The sequence below is a fragment of the Argentina silus genome, assembly GCF_951799395.1.
Source record: "Argentina silus genome assembly, chromosome: 11".
In the NCBI taxonomy this organism is placed as follows: Eukaryota; Metazoa; Chordata; class Actinopteri; order Argentiniformes; family Argentinidae; genus Argentina; species Argentina silus.
In genome coordinates this window covers 18,613,338-18,632,536 of record NC_139665.1, presented here as the reverse complement: position 1 = coordinate 18,632,536, position 19,199 = coordinate 18,613,338, and the positions used below count along the sequence as shown (strand labels likewise).

Sequence of the window (19,199 nt, the reverse complement as noted above, 5' to 3'; positions counted from 1 at the left end):
TTATATTTTTTGCTCGTCATTCATAATACATGTATATTTATAAAGAGCCACACACAGTGCATAATGAAACAAAAGGACAAAAGTAATGTGATTACCTTTTATGAGTTTTAGATTACTAGTCTGAAAAGCAAAATGAAAAACAGCACAATGCTGACCTCACATATGCTTGTGTTTAATCTGAATACATAGCCTGCCCTATCATACTGGTAAAAATACATAACCCAATGTCAACTTCATCTCATGATAATATCTACAAAAGTTGTTTGTAACATCACTGGAACAATGGGGACATTAAACAGTTCTACTTTTTTTAAGACCAAACTTTGACAATGTTAGATCCAATATTTAAAGACAGCTATCCAAAAAGAAATTACACAAATTAGCACGGAGCAGCAAATATACACATTCTTTTGAGGATTAACTCATCGGTTTCTACAATATCCCATTTTACATAACTTGTAGAGCGGCATGCGGTTTAGGTAATCAGAAATGGGCGAGGATTTTGTCCCCTAGCAGATTTTTGAAGCAAAACCTGAATAAAGATACATTACATAGGACTAGTAGTATGATATGGAGCTGGATACAAATCTACAATCATACTGTTTATTTTACAACAATAACACATTCTTCTGTGATGAGGACAGAGTATTGTTTATTCCTCTCTTCTCAGTGTATTTTAGGGGGACCAGCAGATACCAGATCTGTCCTCTGAGTCACGTAGTGCTGCAAGTTAGTTGAACTAAAAAAAAGGAACTCCAGCAACAGTGGGGAGTCAGGTTTCATATAAACATACAGCAACTGTAGTTCTCATTCAAGGGTAAAGGGACGACGCTGATGTAATAGATTGAGCGGACATTGAAAGAGGGGTGCTGCTGGAATGTACATGAACCAGCTCTGGGCCAGCCAGGCCTACTTCTAAACAGGGACTCAATACTCAAGAACCAAATACATTTTACAACCCTGAGTACACTATAATCCTTCAAATACAGATGACAGAATTCACTGCATTACTTCAAAGCATTGACCAATTGCATGGGCCCAAGTCTCTCTCTCTTATAGTCCCAACCTCTGCAACATGGAGCCATGGATGATTCCAGAATTGATGAGCAGAGTTGAGGTTGAATCATGTTCTGATAAAGGTCTGGAGCAGTGGGACGCCAGATGAGTCCGCCTCTGTGTGACTGGGGGAGCATGTTGTTGGCGAGCTCAGGGAATGGCCTGTAGAGACAACCGGAGATCTTAGTTGATGTTTCACAAACAATGATTTGAGATTAAACCAAAGCACACAATACTGCGAAATGTAGTCTGTCAAGAGAAGCCATGCATGTATGTATTCCAGTGATTATGTGACAGTAGATGTGGTAAGTATACACTGTAGCAATGAAGTCACTCTGAGGAGTTTTCTGAGAAGACGGAGAACATTCACATTGAATTTTAGCCAAGAGCAACTGATCTAACAGCTCGCAAACAAACAGGCTTTGTTTTGCTAGAAGTGATGTCACAACAATTCAGAGTGAATTGGCCTCTCATCAATGCCCTCTTACATTACATTCCTGCAACAGAAAGAACATGGCAAGCAGCAAGTCCATCTGGGTTGGATATCAGACAATTGTGGTTACTGAACCTGCAGAAGGAAGAGGAACTATTCTGTTTTGTGTCACAATGTCAGTAAGTCTGACATAGGAGTACACCGTTGTGAAAACTCTGGGATAGGCTTAAACAAATAAAAAGTGTTGCAAGTCACTGGAAGAGTTATGGAATAAGGAAAACGAAAAATGACATTGGATGTGACATCCTTTTATCTACTAGATCTCAGATTCTAATCCAACCCGTTTTAAGTGTGCCATTTAACCATGTCAAAACTACAGAGTAATTAAACTGGGCCTGTGTGGTCATTAAATGTAGAGATCTTGCACGTCTCTCACCTTCTCCACTGTTCCTCCTCATCTTCCTCGCATTTATGTCAGAGGTCGTCTCCTTTGATATTTGAACACTGTAGTCATCTAGGGAGGGAAAAACAACAACAAACAGGAATCATGGTCAACTGGAACCGGAATAACAATTATGAGGAAGCCTCACTTTACTATTGAGACAAGTGAAAGACATACAGAATGCATCAGTAGATGTATATCTACTGAAATATGCACACATTCCACATACAATACTGGTAAATAACACCATTGATAACAAATAAAGGTCAAGCCTACAGAAGGAGATGGAGCCGCTGTCCCTCATGGTTTCATTCCCACTGTCGGAGAGCGTCCTGTTGGCCCGAGTGCACGGGGGTCTCTTCTTCTTGCTCTTCCGTGTGCTGATGCGGATGATGCCACGCACCAAACGACACTCCGCATCCTGCTCATCCAGCTTGTGCTCCTCCGCCAGGTCACTGATGAGCTGGCTGATCTCGTTTGACTTCTTCAAAAACACAGAGTCTGACGTACATTTAGCTAGCTCCTCAATCTGATACTCAGAGTAGAGATCCAACAGCTTCTTGGCAATGAGAGAGTCCACATCCTCATCACTGTCACTGCCATACTCATAACCCCAGGAGAAGGACGGTGGGCTGGGTCTTCTCCCACCCCCTGGCGGCCCCCCATGCATTGGTTGTTTGGTAATGATGACATTAGGGTCCTCCCATCTTGGAATGTCCACTTTTACTCCATGGATGTGAATGTCCTCAGGCCAGTCCGTGCCTCCACTCTCCTTGATGAGTCGAGCCTCATTAGCATCAGGGTTAACGACCTGAAGGTTCACACTCTCAGGCTTGTCTGGAGAGCTCTCACTGGGGGTGAGGCATGGAACAAGGCTGGAGCGCTGGCATACCCTGTAGAGACCACAGGTCAGTATGCTGCACACACAGGTCCTGCAGCTGCCAGGGGAGGCACAAGGCCCACAAGTCTGTGCCCCGGGAGGAGAATCTGCGGAGCCAGGGATGAAGCCAATGGTCTCAGTCTCAGCGCTGTTCGCATCCTTGGGATGGGCTTTGTGGACACTCTGGGCCCCCCTGCTCTGGGGCCTCTCCTCCACTGGGTCAACACAGCGCTCCTCAAATGACGACTCCAAGCTGTTGCTGCTGTGCTGTGAGAGGCTGCGCCCATTGACACAGCCGTCCGCCTCTGACCAGGATCTCTGGCTCCTTGTGCTGCTGATGGGCATGGCGTACTAGGTCCAGCCCTAGCCTGATAAAGAGAGGTTCAACGTGAGGACAAACAAGGAGCGATGCCTTACTGAATGTGCACAATTAATTAATATATTCATCAGGTATCAACATTTGCCTCAATAACATTCCTTGCTTAGCCCTGTAATGAATGGCAATGAGAACAACAACACTACACACACACATTTTTGTCTGCGGACCTTTGCAATGTATAACCAATGAAACATTGGAAACATTGGTTCCAAAACTAAAAATTCAATAGGTGTATTTGTTACCTGAAGCTCCTACTCTTTAAATCAACCAGCAATGTCTACATGACACACATTATATCCACTAGTGCCAATCAAAGTGACCTAACCTGTTATATGGAAGACAAATAGCTCATGTGTGAAGCTTCTTTGATGTGATCACATTCCAAAGTGATGTGAGTGAGGCGAGTAGTGCTTTGTAAACACACTTACTGTACACAATCTGTAACATTACCGACAGTAAACTGTTTTGAAATCAAATGAATAGGTGGATCACGTAAACCACAAGGTTGGTGAGCTAGTATAATTTAACGGAAATATAAAAATAAATACTATAGCTCACAAGATGGACCTACAGGTTATGTAGAAGAGTGTGCAATTTAGTAGGCCTATCGTTTCAGTGTCACTAAAGGCACACCTGGCCTACACTCCTTAAAACAAAAAATATATAAGTTTCAATTTATGCGTAAATATGTCAAAGGACAGCAGCACCACAGGTCATTCGAAACAATGCTAACACAGCTGGTGGTTAAAAGCACTAAGAACATAAATCCTATGCGCACATTGTGATTGAGTAATTGAAGGTGGCATCTTCACAAACAAGTAGCCATATATACCGTGTTCTTCGATATACTGTACAAATAATTTACATCGTCAATGGCGTTACAATATCTCCATTTCAATGTTGACATACGTACGGCATAGAAGAAGTAGACGCGGTTATTCGCCCCCTCAGTAGCCTAACCTTCCGGAAGCAGGTTTTTTCCTTTCAGCAGAAACGTTAACATCCCTTTACTCCTTTTAATACCGGTATACAGTTGAATTAAACAAAAAAAATCGTGCTGCCTACTTTCTCCCCAAAATTGCGTCACCTTAACTTCCGCCAACTTTTTTTTTTTACCTGCGAGACAAGGTAAACCACAGCACAGCCCACAGGTGATTGTACCCTGCATGACGTAGACGGATTTTCCAAAACTGGTAAATGTAGCTCAAGGTTCCCTTTAATACATTTGGGGCCAACCTATTGAGTGAAATATGATCAATGCAGTTTATTATAGGCCTGGATGTAATTCACTTAAAACCACAGTTGAACAGAGAAACATTCCCAAGTAGGCTACTTGCGGCACTGCAACAGTAGATGGCATCCACCTAACACTAGACACGACAGCGTAGGTCGGCCTAGTTGCATAATGTCGATGCTTGTTCCGTTCACGTTAAATGGCGAACTCTCTAATGGATGAAGATTAGAGTCATACATTTCCAGCGGGATCAAAGCAAAAATACAACAAAGGACTTAGTTTAGATCTGTTTTTATTTAAAAACATTTATGAAGACATTCTGCAACACCTCAGGGTCTCAGCACAGTCTGTAAAAGAAAAAGCACAAATTCAGTAAAAAGAACTTTAAAAACATGAATGTGAAACATGGAAGTGCTTAGTGGCAGTAGTTTACCTCAATATTGATTCCAAGTCATTGTGCTCTAGACTCCCATCTGCTTCTGACTAGGGCTCTGGGCATACATACTGGTGGAGCGCCTCTGCTGGGAAGATGCAGTATAGTTTGGACGTGGCTTGCTGACACTTGAAGAGCTGGGCTTGTACTGGGTTGGGGTGGAGGCACTGCTTCCACGCCGACTATGCCTTTTGAGATGGCGGATGGCACCTTGGCCATAGGCTGCAGGTATGATGTAGGTAGTCGTTGGAGCAAAGCGTTTTCGGGTGGTGGTGCCACTGCTTGTCTGGGAAGGGCCATGGCTGTTAGGGGTAAAGAGGTTGGTTCCCAGCTGGACAGTGTTTCTTGAGGTTGAGGGGCCTTCAGCTGAGACATGGCTGATGACAGCCTTCCCTGTTCTGGGGGTATAGCTTCCTTTTTGAGCAGAGACCTGCCTGGAGGGGCTTTGGGCAGGTGTGGCACTGCTTGGCCCCCAGCTGTAGGTTGAGACACTTCCACGTTGGGTAGCGACATAGCGGGGTTGGCTTGGTTTAACAACACCAGGGATATAGTTGGGTTTGTAGCTTTCCTGGGCGTTTACACCCTGGGCAGACCCTAGGCTGAAGCGACTGGAACTAGATGAAAGGCTAGTTATGGATGTGTTGCTAGAGGTGGAGGTGCCAGCCATTCTCCGGGCAGAGGCTTGGAAATACTTACTTGAGGTTAAACCAACTCTGCTGGGGGAGACATGGTGGATCTGGGATGGTTGGACATTTTGGGGATGCTTGTAGCCCATTGTACTACCACTTTGGGTAGAACCATAAGCACGAGGAGATGCTTTGAGTTGGGAATAACCGCCATAGAAGAAAGGCGTGAGAGTGGTTGCATCTTCAGTCTGAACTGAGCCTTGTCCCTGTCTGCTGGGGTTACCTATATTCTGGGCATCTTTGTTTGTCTGGATGGAGGTGAAGGAGTTCATGTCAATCTGGGTAGAGCCATAATTGTTACTGGTGGATACCTGGATGGAAGGTTTCATACTACTAAAAAAGGCAGCTGCTCCCACGGGGGGCTGAACCCGAAACATCTTGACAGAGCCCTGATTATAGTGGGTCAGAGTAGGTGTCGCAGAACGTTGTGCCACAGAGTTCTGGGGGGTTGGTCTAAATGAGTATCTTCCCCGGGAGGGATTCTGAACAGAGCCAGAATTGCTGGATTGATCCTGTACTGAAGGATAAGCATTCATCTGGGTCAGCTGTGAGTGCTTCTTCATGTTGGAGACAGACTTAACCGCCCTACCGTAGCCACTCTGGCGGTGGGCTTCGCTTGGCCGAGAGTGTTGCTGATGGTCGCTAATAGAACTTCCACTAGCTATAGAGCTAGAGAGACTGAAATGTATATTTTGGGAGGGGGCCTTTTGACCGTTGGCCTGAGCCAAGCTAAAGCTGGCGATGGGGTTTGCAGCTGATGTAGGCCTATAGACACTTGAACCTTGTGCCCTTGGTTCTAGCTGTGCTCTCGTGGCTGGCTGGGTAGAGACTCTGTTTGAATGTGTTATGTCATAAGCATTGGGTACATTACCCTTGTGGGCACCAGCCCTCAGGGCTGAGCCAGACATGCTTGAGGCTGGTCTGAATTGATTCTGGGGATAACTGCCACCTGGTTGCCTTTGCCCACCTCCTACTTGGGAAGAGCCAACATGATTGTAGGCATTTTCTCTTGGGGCATCTAATGCATTTGCTATAGAACAGAACAAAAAAGAAACTCATTATGAACTTCAACCCCAAACTTAAGCTTGTCCTGTTTTTAACAATCATAGCAAGAGGTTGTTCTTGACTTACCATGTGAACCCCAAGCACAGCTTACATGTTCTGCTAATACTGAGCAAAGCAACACAATCCTGTTAGGAAAAGAAAACATTGAGGTAAATAGTGTTAGATAATAACAAGAACAAACTCACCAAGTATAAGACAAATTACTTAAGAGCACTTACCCGAAACAAATTCCAAAAGCCATATTTATGCACTGACGCCCCCACAGAATAGACAAAGCAATACTTGCCAACCAGCCAACTTGACATAAAGCCACTTGCTCAGTACCAACAGTGTGGTACTGTTTTTGTATAGTTGGGGTGCCTCTAGGGAGCCTCTAATTTCCAGCACTTGCAGTCATCATCCAATCACAGTTTGATTAATTGATCACCTACAGCTGCATGTTGTTGTGATGTCATAACTATGGCACTTGTGTGTTACTATTTGGCCGAATCAGGGTCGTGTTCAGGGGGGTGCAACATAGGCCTACTGAATGTTGCAGATATAAATGCCATGAATAGAGCTGACATGATTCCTTACTCTACATATCAGAGAAGCTTGTCTGTTCTACCCAATACATTTACATCTGAACGTTCCACAATGTTGTGACCTTCTGAACTCATGTGAATTACTCTCTAGCCACAGTTTAGGGAGTTCCCCCATCTCATGTGAAATTGTTAGTTCAATGCATGTGTGTATGCATCATTAATGAATGTTTGGTAGGATTAAATAATCTACTACTCTAGTGACATATTCAGTCCCTACAATACCCGGTGTTCCATTAGAAGAGAATTCAAGAACATTTTTGTCAGTTTAAGACAACCCATTCGGTTGTTTGTTTCGGTGTTGTGGTAGCATTTGATAAAAACGTCACAGAGAACCGAGGAGATTGCACGGGGAAACAAGGATGAAAGGAATCGTGGTAGTTAAGAATTGTGATGTCCTTGTTCACTCCAATGACTGTAAAAGAATGGACACATTGAAGTCTGACGTCATCCGATTCATTTCAGTAGTAGTAGCTCGTGTCGCTAATCCGCCAACGAAACGCGTACTTCCTCACCAATGTGGTTTGTCCGCCCACGGAATGCGCTCAGTATTTGCACTCTTGTCTGGAGCAAAGCAAGAAGAACGTGTGAGCCAAAAGCAGCCCTGGGCAAGTCTCTGCCAATCAAGCATGCGCACTGGGTTACCAAGACGAGAAGCACACAAGAACGCGCCTCAGCCAGCAACCAATGCCAGCAACAGATCAATACAGGCACAGCATATTATTCATCGGATTAAACAATTCACGCTATAGAAGTCGGCTATTCTTTAACCAAGGCTTAAGCACGTAAAGATAAACTGCAGTAACCTTAATGGGTAGCCTACATTGTAATTATTGATCGTTTTTATTTGTTCTGACGTTTAATCATTGCCCTATTAGGATACCAATGAGGTCGTTCAGTTTCATTCTGTGCAAATCCTTTGTTAAAAAATGTTTATGAGAAGCTGCTAATCTGCCTAGCTGTTCAGAATATACCAAGTGATTAGTTTCAATATGGCCACAATATTTAATGTACGTCATTATCAACCAACTTTATTGTTAATCCCATCTACCCTATTACATCTGGTTTTATTCTTGTTGGAGCCTAATCATGGTCCTGTGTGGACCGCTATTAGACACACATTTGTGTTGCGCCATTCCAGAGTCCCGTCTGGTAAAAACTCTTCTGCATGAGGATACAAGCTTGTATCTTTCAGTGGGGCATCTCGAAGAGGCGAGGACAGAGAGGAATCAACCTGTATTCTTAAATATGACGACCACTCCTCGGTTTCCGGATCACAGAGGAATTGAGGACGGAGGAGTAGAGGAGAGGACAGACTGACTGTTAAGAGGGGCTACAATCTCTGCATTGAGCCTGACCCTGAAACTGAGCTTGTGGGCCCGATGCCCATGTTAATGTTATTAATGATGCCACGTGCACCCCCTGAAGCTGATGAGACCCATGTAACATGCTTCCATAATGCAGTCTGTCCTAGCCATGACATACAACTAATCAAAGCAGACCATATCACCCGGTGTGGAGGATTTCATTAACCACCTTCGACCACCAGATAGCTTGAGAATCGTTCACATTTGAAAGTGAGCATGAAAATGTACATACTTGCATAATTTTTCCGCTGAGAAAAAAATTATATAATGCCATTTTTGCCTGGACTCATGGGAGTGAGTCGTGCCATTACTGCAGACCCATTGACTTTTAACGGCCATTGATTAATAAGAAAAAAAAGAAGAAGAATGGAAACACCAAAGTACCTTTAATATGTTCAGACTAGCCTCACTGAATATGCTTGAAAGCTCTTTTTTTGTACTTTTCACGCAATAAGCATTTAAATTGTATGATTTAACATGAGTTTTAATGGACCATTGGTTTTCTATGGTCAACTTTAAAATGCTACTGTTATTTCGTCTTTTAAGCTAGACAATCCAAGCCCACTTTAAAATGTTCAAGCCGACCTTACTTAATTTGCATTGATGCATGAAGCTTCTTGATAACATTTATAACATTTATAAACATATTTTAAATATATATAAATATTGCTGTCAATCCTAACATCCCATTACACAAAGAGGATACTATATGCTACTGGTATAGTATTATGAACGTGTTTGCATATGTGAACGATAGTCCATTATTGCACCTGGAACTTCACCTTGCAACCTTTAACCAGTATATATCCCTAACTGCTTGTTTGTGCCTGCTTGACCGATCTGTGACTCAAACTGCCACCATGTGGTATGCTCCATATTAAAATGATCCTTCCCACCAGCTATGCAGAACACACACACTCACACGTCACACACACGTCACACGCACACACACACACATACACACACACATACACACACACACACACACACACAAACATGCACGTATACACATACACACACACACACACACACACACACACACACACACACACACACTGTGCCGTCACGAACAGTACAGTGTGTCCGCACCACAAGTCTAGCAGACCTAAATCTCCATCTTTCAATCTGTTCTTGATTGATAGGGATCATTAATGTCACCTGCAGGCTGAGGAGCATGCTTGTGCCAACAGGCCACGGAACAATGAGGAGATCCGTCACTCTGTCCTACTTTCACCGTCACATCATTTCATCAGGCACACGGCACACTGCTGAGCCTGGAGGAAGAATCAAAACCTATTCCTATAACCTATTTATGTTTTAGATTCTCCATTGTTGTTGACCCACTGGACATTAATGGCAGGCATAGGAGCAAGGAGTGAACACCAGATTATCTCAGTCACAGAACAGGAAAAAGAGCGACACCTTGCATGTTTTGACCATCCGAATGTGGTGGCTTAGATCAAAGATACCATTTCCTGCCAGAGGAAATGGTGTGGAGTGAATTTTTTAGGAGCTGTTTCCTCCTCTGAATTCTTTCCATTATGCCTGTGAAGATTCATACAGTACGAAAGAAAAAGGAACATGAAGGAAGTCTTCCACTGCTGGCATCAGCAGAAACAATCTTGATGACACAAGTCATTTGGAAAGAGGGTAGAGTTTTAAAAAAAATCCTTGCAAAAAAAGAGAAAGGTGTCATAAATCATAGTGAAAATGAGCTCTATTAATCAGAGGAGGTGACTCTGTCCTCCTAACAGATGCTTTCCATCACTGAGGCAAAATTTGCACCCATGATGTCCCATAAGCACATATCCCTCCAATTTGTGTTGACTTCCGCAGAGAAAGCCTATCTGCCCTAATAATGAGGGTACACATCCCTAGTGGCAAAGACCCCTAACCTGTGGAAGTGCAGAGTTCATACTCATCATGCACTTATCATGCAAAAAGGGTTCTTCATTTGTCCCAGTAGAGGAACTCTTTGAATAACCCTTTTGTGTTCCATGTAGAACCCTTTTGGGTGCCATGTAGAACCCTCTGTGGAAAAGGGTTCAACATGGGACCTACATCAGGGACAAATGAAGGTGTGTCTCTCTATAAGTAGCTTGACCTCCTGCTTTCCCATTGGGATGAGCTGTAAGCTCATTATTTCTCAGGTTATTATTACCTTCATTCACAGAATAAAACCAAGGAGTGTGTGTGTAGTGTAATGTAATACTAATGCTGCTGTCATAGGAGCACAGTGGTGACACTGCTGCTGTCAGGCTTGGGTTTCTTCCATGTTAAGACAGTTGTGCATGTGTCCGGATCAGCAGGGAACCGAATTACAAATGGAGTGCAATGGCAGACCATGGAAGAGGATGTTGCAGCTTGCAGTAACAACCTAAAGAAGTACAGCAAAGCTGAGTGATTAATTACACAAACACAATATCTTAAAGCACACAACATCCAAAAAGAGAGCAGAAATAATCATCACCGGGCAGATGGTGTCTCCACTCTGGAAGTATCTGCCCCTTGACCTCCAGAACCTTCTTCTCTTCCTGGCCAATCAGATACTGTAGATCCCTGTTGGGCACACTGGGCCCCCTCCCGCTCTGGCATCTGGTACGCCATTTGAAAAAATGAAGGTAATAATAACCTGAGCAATAATGAGCTTACAGCTCCTCCCAATGGGAAAGCAAGAGGTCAAGCTACCTATAGAGAGGCACACCTTACACAGCAAGCACCCAGATCAAAGATTCATCATCAGAACACAAGCAGAACTCTCTCTTCATCCCACAGTTCTTGCAACAAACATGATTGGTTTAGCCATGATAACATTTCCCAAAATAACATTGAATTTAAATCTTTATTTGATAGTGCACAGTAAGGACTACAAAATAACACCATACATACACGTATGTACCTAATGTACAGGTAAATTTGACCTCCCACAAGACAGGCATCTATTGTGTGATGACATCAGAGGCATAAATAAATCATCATAAATGAAAGACGGAAAATAATTGTCCTGGGGTTAATAAATGGGACGCTGAGATGGATATTCTCCCTAATGAGATGGGACTTGGTTCCTGACATCTTAATGTCTTTTGTTTCAGCTGAAAGTATTGTGTTGGCACTACACTTTTCTCACTTCAACTCAATACAAGGATGCTTGAATGAGATGATAAAGTAGAGAATGAGTTTAAAATGTCTCTTCCTTACCCTTAAAACAGGTCAAGGCCATATTTAATGAACCAGAAACACAGTCACCCTACATTTGCTCTGGGAAGACCAATACAGGACTTTTTATCCAATAAATCATATTGTGGCTTCCTGTGGTGTGTCTAATCAATTGACGGATTCTTTGTGTTTTAGCTTTCCATTGGACCGAGTCATTTTCAGACTGCATCTCCCTCCAGAATCCCTCTCCAAATGCAAAGATGCAAATAGTCTGCCATGTTGCCTTTTTCATCCAACTCAGCACAATAAAAAGCCTTGATCAAACGACACCAGACTTGATGGTCATGGTATGTAGAAAATCAAAAAGCCTGGTATGAATTGAAATTGCAGATCATATAATCTGTATGGTAATTGGCAGAGACAGAGAAAGAACTATGGCTGTGGTGAGTTAGGACAGAGAGGGAAAAAATTACTCTGTAATTGAAAACTCTCTAACCTCATCCTCCTCTAAACAACCGCAGCTACAACAAAACAAAACTTCTTACAAGCCACATGGACAGAGGGACTGTCATCCAACCAGCTGAGAGAGGGCTGCACCCACAACACAGCCTCAAGCTGGTCACAGCTATGCATAGAGGCCTGAGGGATGGGGGAGGATATTTAGAGGTCCTGACAACCCTGCCCTGGTGGTGCATTTGCAGTTGTCGTCAATTTTGAGATCAATAGGGGTGTATTTGTGAAGACTTCAGAGGGAAGTCACATTGTTGTGGTTATGTATTTTACAAGAGTCTCTCTTTTACATGAGACATTACTTTTTAAAGTGTATGCAATCTGTTGTGGCTGGAAGGCAGTGTTATGATACAAGAGGCATGGCATTCTTTTAGGTTGTTAGAGAATTATGAAGTACAAACCACACAAACATGATTGACTACAATGTCCTTGAATGTCCGTGTTAGCATCCTCAATACAAAGGTTGTTTGGAAAGATGAACAGATATACAAGTGATACATTTACCATTGTAGTAAAAGCCCAATTGTGATTATCACACAGAAGTACAATCAAACCACTGCATTTGTGTTCTAAACCTTAACAAATGGGTTCTAATGTCAGATTAATGAGGTGAAACCTAACACATATCTACCCCAGTCTTTGGAGAGTTCAGCGTTACAGCAGCAACCAGGACTCGAGTGAGTGTGTGTAAGTGTGTGTCGATATAGCCTGCCCTTATGAAAGTGATGAATGGGAGGCTGGTTGGCTTTAATGGGTATCGGTCCAGCTGTACCAACTCCTCTCCCCCTCCACCCTCTGGCAAACACAATTAGTTGCCATTGATCAAGTGAGCCCCAGAACAATGGGCAATACCCCACCACAACCACTTTAGTGGTTCTGTGGCTGTTCTTTCTGTCACTGGACTGGTCGGACATGCTGGACGAGAGACACAGACAAGGCTGGGCAAATATGATATGTCAGGGGAGCGAAGGTAAATGACTAGAGGGCGTGGTTGGTGAAAGATGCTGATGTTTGTGTTGTTGTATTGAACATGGTGGCTGCAGTTCAAATGTCCTCTGGGACATAAAAGATAAGAGGGCAACCATATATATATATATATATATATATATATATATATATATATATATATATATATATATATATATATAAAAAAACTGTTATTCAATGATGACCAACTGCTATGTTCAAACATGTTGAACTCACCGTCATCATGTCATGAGACCCTGCTGAGTCAGAGGCCAAGAGGTCTACGGACCTGTCAGAGTGTTTTATGGTGTAAACCACCATGGAGAGAGAGAGAGAGAGAGAGGGAGAGAGAGGGGCAGAGGGAATGAAAGCTCCATCCTCAGAGAAGAAATGAGCTCCATCCTTGGAGCTCTGTTTGCCGTACCAAGCCTGCGGCCAAGTGGATGCCACTTCGTCTTTGTCGTCATTCCGTTGACTGTTGTGGTCTCTTTTTTTAACATGTTCAATTTCTCACAGATGTGGGATTCACTTTAAAGCCGTATTGCCTATCATGGTCATTAAATCCACTTAATGGCGCCAAGATGTCACCAAAGAGGCAGCATTCATAAAAAGAACTAATTGCTCCAAAAGAACATTTTCAAAAGTCACTCAGAAACATAAGAAATATGTTTTTTTGTGTGTTTTTTTTACATTTAATAGCCAAACCACAAGGCAGAGATTAGTGAAATAATAAAATATGAAAGAAGTCTAAGTAACTTGCCTCTTCAAAAGCAACCCAGTGGTCTCACAAACTTTTGTATCATTCAAGTAATTTAACAACCAGCTTGCTGGAATCCAAACTGAAGAAATGGAAAGCAAATTGTCTTCTCAGTTAAACCAAACTGCTCATGCGGGAGATAAAACCTATTTTGTTCATTGCCATTTCCATATCCAAGAATAGTGGCGGCAATCTCCAAACATGCAAACATTAGTTTTCATCAGTTTCACTCATCATGTAATCACAGAAACACACCCAATTGGGTTAATTTGTCAGAGGTTTTAACAAGCTTGCCTTCCTCTGGTGCCAAGAGAGCAATCGTGAGAGACAGCACCAGTTTATAAGGGAGGCTCTTTGCTTTGCTTTTCCTGCTGAGAAAACCATGTAGTGCCCACCGAAAACTGACACTGTATTTTTCTAAAACTGTTGTGGCCAGTCTCATGAGTATGTTAATCAAATACATTCTCAAAGCCACCCGATAATGGCCTAAGAGGAAGTAATGACCAATGGTGACCAATTTTTCTGCTTCGGCAATTGACACCAAGAAGCCCATGCCAAGGTTAATGCACTTGTCGTGACATATTGTGTAAAGGCCAATGACAACTCCTCATGGATTTCCTCCCAGGGGCAATTATTAAGAATGATGACACCTCCCTTACAAAGGCTGTATCAGGACGCTAGACTTTGTCATGATGAGTGAATACTATTTTGGTGCAGTATAATAGCCCTCTGTGAAAGTTGAAGGAGAATAGAATCACAAGGCATATTTGCATCGGAGGACAATGCACATCTAATAGAACCTGCCTCATAGATATCTCATAGGTCATTAGAGTGCCCCTTTGTATTACTGCAGTATAGCCTCAATTGTTTTCTCTTTTCCATGCAAATGCCCAATTTCATTGATTTCCGCAACTTGAAAAATGTATAAACAATGCCAGACCATTTTTATCCACATTTTGCTTTGATACTGTAGATGTTATACATTGTATACTGTTATTGACTATTATAGATGCCAGGGAGTGTTCTTGTATCCCTCACTTCCATAATAGGTAATGTGACCGAGTTTTTTCTTTACTTATGCCAGGTAGCCTACTGTATGAATATCACAGACAGTAAGGACATGCTCACCTTTAACAAACCATGTACAGACTAGTTTTAATAATACATTTCCAAAACTTTATTTGGACATTTTTAGCATGCAGGCAGCACAACTGACTCACTCTAATAACTGTGTAAACATTGCAGGATTACCAGAGGAATCTGAATAATATCTTGATATAATATGATAAAGGATAGACCTTTGTCTACACACACCATGTCCCTCTCCATTCCACACTCATTCTCCTATCTGTCCCTCATGCCTCCCCCTCAGAGTTTTGGCAGAACAATGCCATTAGTAGTGGTGGTAGTAGTTAGGTCTCTCCCTCTGACACATTCTACATCAAAATGGCCGCAAGGGAGTGAGTCAGCTTTTGTCTGGGGGTAATGAGTAACACAATGTAAGAGCCTATGGAGTAATTGACTCAATTCTATTCACTCAACGCAATCAGAGCATAGCACCTTTCCATTGTAGTTACTCTGTCCTGTTCACCACAAAAACACACTTACAGTTATTATTTATGAACAATGGAAACATAAATCAAATGTGCTTTTTGGCCCAACAAGTTGTAGGCTTTAAGTGATTTCAATGCAAAGCATGCATATCAAATACTCTCTTATTTTCATGCATACAGTACATCACCATTTTGGAAGCTCCACATTCTTAGTATTCTTTAAAAGATAATGGGAACACTTTACAGATCATAACAGAAAATGCTTAATATACCCATCACTTCACTAAGGTCAACTGTCATTTTACAAGTGGGCCAAACACTTTGTTTACAGCATGAAAGGTGTAAATTAAGGGATGAAGTTCAAATGTATAGCAAATCGTAGATTTGTATTGCCATACAACAACAGTTCCTCCACAGAGAGTAGACCAATGAATTTAACTCTGGTGCTGACATTTCAGAATCATCTGTATCTTATCATTGAAAAGTCCCCTAAACAGAAAAAGCTGGAGAGCCAGGCTATCCTTCAAAGAGCCTCCAGAGCGGCTGTTGTCTTCAAGGAGGAGGGATCGCTTTCCCTAGGACTGGTTCTCATCATCTTGACAATAAAACCAGAGGAGTTAAAACAAAGTCACATGAAAAAAGGGGCTAGAGATTTCCGTTTCTGGCTCTGGATTGAACGGTCCTTTCCCCATCCCCAGCGAGAGAAGAACAGTGTGTTGATTTTAGAAGAGCTTAGGAGAAGTTCTCCTCCCTTTGGAATGCTATGGAGACTAAGCCGCTCAAATTCTTTTCAGGCACCCTGGGGCAGGAGGACAGAAGACCAAAGGGCTAGTCCTGCTTTAAATGATTCAAATTGAATGAGAAATTGTGCCTAAACATCACAGGGGTTGGCGTCATAGTACCTGCCTTTCATTACTTGGCTTATCATGAGCTTGGTAGATACTGATACATAAATTCAAGCTTCCACACATAATATAGAACCATATTCAAGTGGATCAAAGGTAAAAAGCATTTTCACAGTCCTCAGTTTCGCTACTTCAGCTCAAGAATTAAGACCAGTCCTTGTTTTTTCCCCACTCAGCTTCAAGAATTATAACATACATAGAAATGAAGGGGCATATTGACCAATTGTATTTTTTACTCCCTAGTGACCAAGGCACTTAGTTCTAGTATGACAAGACATAGAAGATTCAGCTTTAAGAAGGTTGCTGGACAGCCCAGAAAGCAGTCCTCTTTTACCGTTCATGCCCATTGGTTGGCCAGGGTATTCCATCCGTAAGTCCCAGACGGTGTGTGTAATAAAAGGGGGGATTGGATGAGTCCTACAGGAAAGACAGGCAGTGCATGCTTTAATCTGGACAAAGCTATTGGACAATGACAACACTACTATATGTATATATTTACAGACAATTCATATATACAGTTCTTTTTTTTTTTTTTTTTTTTTCTTTTTTTTTACAGTTCTCTGTGTATAAATGCATTAGAAAAAAGTTTTTATGAAAGAAGGGCATTCAAGTTTATGTTCTATCTTCATCACACATCGGCGGTCGTGGAGACCTGCGACAGCCTGGGGTCAGAATCAATCTCATAGCGGTAATGGTACCCTTCCCACACCTCCCTGCAGGCGTCCCGCAGATCATAGATCCGCTTTTTGATGCCCTTGCGGTTGAGGTATAGTACAAAGAGGAAGACTAAGCCCACAAGGCCCAGAACAATACCCAGAAAGACGTAGGAGGTCTGCAGGGCAAGGTCCGCCCCCTCACCCCCTTGGTGGCACCCCAGAGTCAGCTGGCTCAGGGCCAACAGGGACGTGTTCCTCATGTCGGCTGGGAATGCACACACCAGTCCCTCTACCTCCGCAACATTTCCCTGTGAACTGTTGAGCCAGGCAGCAAAAGGCTCAATGCCACAGGTGCAGGTGAAGGGGTTTTCCCCCAGCAGCAACCTGGCTCTGGGCAGCTCGTCCAGCTCCTGCAGGCCCTCCTCTCGGACAGTCTTCAGGGAGTTGAGGGTCAGATCGAGCTCCTCCAGCTGCTGCAGGCCAAAGAAGGTGCCGTTGTAGATGGCCACCAGGGAGTTGTTGGCCAGGTGGAGCCGTCGGAGGCCGCCCAGGTGAGAGAAGATGTGTGTGGGCAAGTAGACCAGCCCATTGCTTGACAGGTCCAACCCTTGCAGGCCGCCAAGTGTTCCCCAACGGAGAGAGGTTGCCAGGTCCATCACAGAGGAGTGGTTGTACAGGGCCCGGCTGAGGTTGAGCTCGCGGAGAGTGTGACCTGGTACTGTGAAGGCCTCTGGGTGGATCAGAGCCAGCTGGTTGCTGCTCAGGTCCAGGGAGCGTAGGCTACGCAGACCAGAGAAGGTGTCTGACTCCACTGTGGATATCCTGGAGAGAATGAGGGACAAAAGGTTTTGCATTCATAGCCTATGTTCGGTTCCACCAATCAAATACAGAAATGGCGATATTCAAAAGTGTGTGAGAAGACATATAGCCTAACATACAACAAAGAATGTTATCAATTCATAATGCATAGCCTACATATAATTGACTATACTATCAACTAGAACTATCTGTTAATGTAAAATAAAAATATAAGTTTTATGTTGAACTCATTTGTCATTGTCTCTCTTACCTGTTGTTGCTCAATGACAGAGTGGTTACATTTTCCAGTCCTTTGAAAGATTCAGGACCAATTCGAGTAATTTGGTTTCCCGTTATAAACAAATTCCTCGTGTACCCAGGGATTCCAGACGGGATACTACGCAAGTCTTTGGAGACACACTTGACAGTGTGCGCGGCTTCGGAACATTCACAACGAGGAGGACACGATGCGCGCGCAGAGATTGCACAGAAAAGCGCACAGAAAACCATTCGTAGTGCCAAATGCGGCATTTTTTAAACAAATGGTATTTGACAACACGAAATATGAGTAGGCTAATATACATTGAAAACACTTGAAAGAATATCAAAACATATCCTATATCTTGGGAATCCTGTCATTTAAGAATTTCCTTGCCATTTATCTTTAAAGGAAAAAAGAACAAACTCCCCTTTCTTTACTACCCCGATAAATAACTCCGGGTGACTTTTAACGCGTCGACAAAAACAGCTTGTAGTCTGTGGTGATCCCTTATTAATTCATCGATTGTAGACTACACTTTTCAGACATAAAGGCTGTCGATGAAAATGAAACGAGGAATGTCTTGCGCTGGTCAGCTTGTCCTGAACATCATCTTGCCCGACTCTGCATGTCCTGGCTGAATGTTCAACTTCTTTGCATCTCTGTAGCCCACGTGTGACTGGGAGGCAGGGTCTGATTTCCATGAGAAAAAGGGGTCTTGCAGTCCTGAGTGTTTGATCCCTGCCGTTGTAAGCGGGGCGTTCCTCTCAAACAATGAAATTAAAGCACAGTACAATCTGTGGGGAGGGGAGTTTCACGCGCCCTCTCTTCTACCCTCCCACACCAGGGGTAAGGAATGTAACCGATCAGATTATAGGCTATAGACGCTATTAAAAATATATCTTATTAGCTATGTCTATACAGTCAGGGTTGTATGGGATACTGAATAAATGGCTCAAAATGTGAAATGCAAGTTATATCGCTGGTGAAGAGGGGTGAAGTTATGCAGAATGTTATATTTAGCATACAAAATGAACTGATTTCATGGCTGTCGTTAAAATGGGACAGGACTGGGGTGAATTC

General features: G+C 43.0%; 2 protein-coding genes across 4 annotated transcripts; both read right to left on the bottom strand.

Annotated features, from left to right (window-relative positions):
* Positions 1 to 85: 85 nt before the first annotated feature.
* kdf1b (keratinocyte differentiation factor 1b) lies at positions 86 to 4,267 on the bottom strand. Of its 3 annotated transcripts, none has more exons than XM_083680965.1 (4): positions 4,100 to 4,267; positions 2,208 to 3,179; positions 1,926 to 2,003; positions 86 to 1,218 (listed from the first exon to the last, which is right to left on the bottom strand). In XM_083680965.1, the coding sequence occupies exons 2-4, from the start codon at positions 3,154 to 3,156 to the stop codon at positions 1,124 to 1,126; spliced, it is 1,122 nt and encodes a 373-aa protein (XP_083537091.1). In that variant the 5' UTR covers positions 3,157 to 3,179; positions 4,100 to 4,267; the 3' UTR covers positions 86 to 1,123. The 3 variants fall into 3 exon arrangements, with proteins under 3 accessions (XP_083537091.1, XP_083537090.1, XP_083537092.1); XM_083680964.1 differs by having other exon boundaries at positions 4,104 to 4,267; XM_083680966.1 differs by lacking the exon at positions 4,100 to 4,267 and adding an exon at positions 4,056 to 4,095.
* Positions 4,268 to 17,031: 12,764 nt separating this feature from the next.
* tpbg1b (trophoblast glycoprotein 1b) lies at positions 17,032 to 18,388 on the bottom strand (the record flags this gene model as incomplete). Its single annotated transcript, XM_083680068.1, has 2 exons — positions 17,032 to 17,881; positions 18,129 to 18,388. The coding sequence occupies 2 exons, from the start codon at positions 18,386 to 18,388 to the stop codon at positions 17,032 to 17,034; spliced, it is 1,110 nt and encodes a 369-aa protein (XP_083536194.1).
* Between the last annotated feature and the right edge of the window lie 811 nt (positions 18,389 to 19,199).

What these genes read in the sequence shown, in the direction of transcription:
- kdf1b (XM_083680965.1), bottom strand. Translation starts at nt 3,156, where the DNA reads ATGCCCATCAGCAGCACAAGGAGCCAGAGATCCTGGTCAGAGGCGGAC. An exon ending in CAGCGGCTCCATCTCCTTCT is followed by an intron (nt 2,004 to 2,207) that starts GTAGGCTTGACC and finishes TTCCCTCCCTAG; the next exon opens with ATGACTACAGTGTTCAAATA. An exon ending in GAGGAGGAACAGTGGAGAAG is followed by an intron (nt 1,219 to 1,925) that starts GTGAGAGACGTG and finishes TTGTCTCTACAG; the next exon opens with GCCATTCCCTGAGCTCGCCA.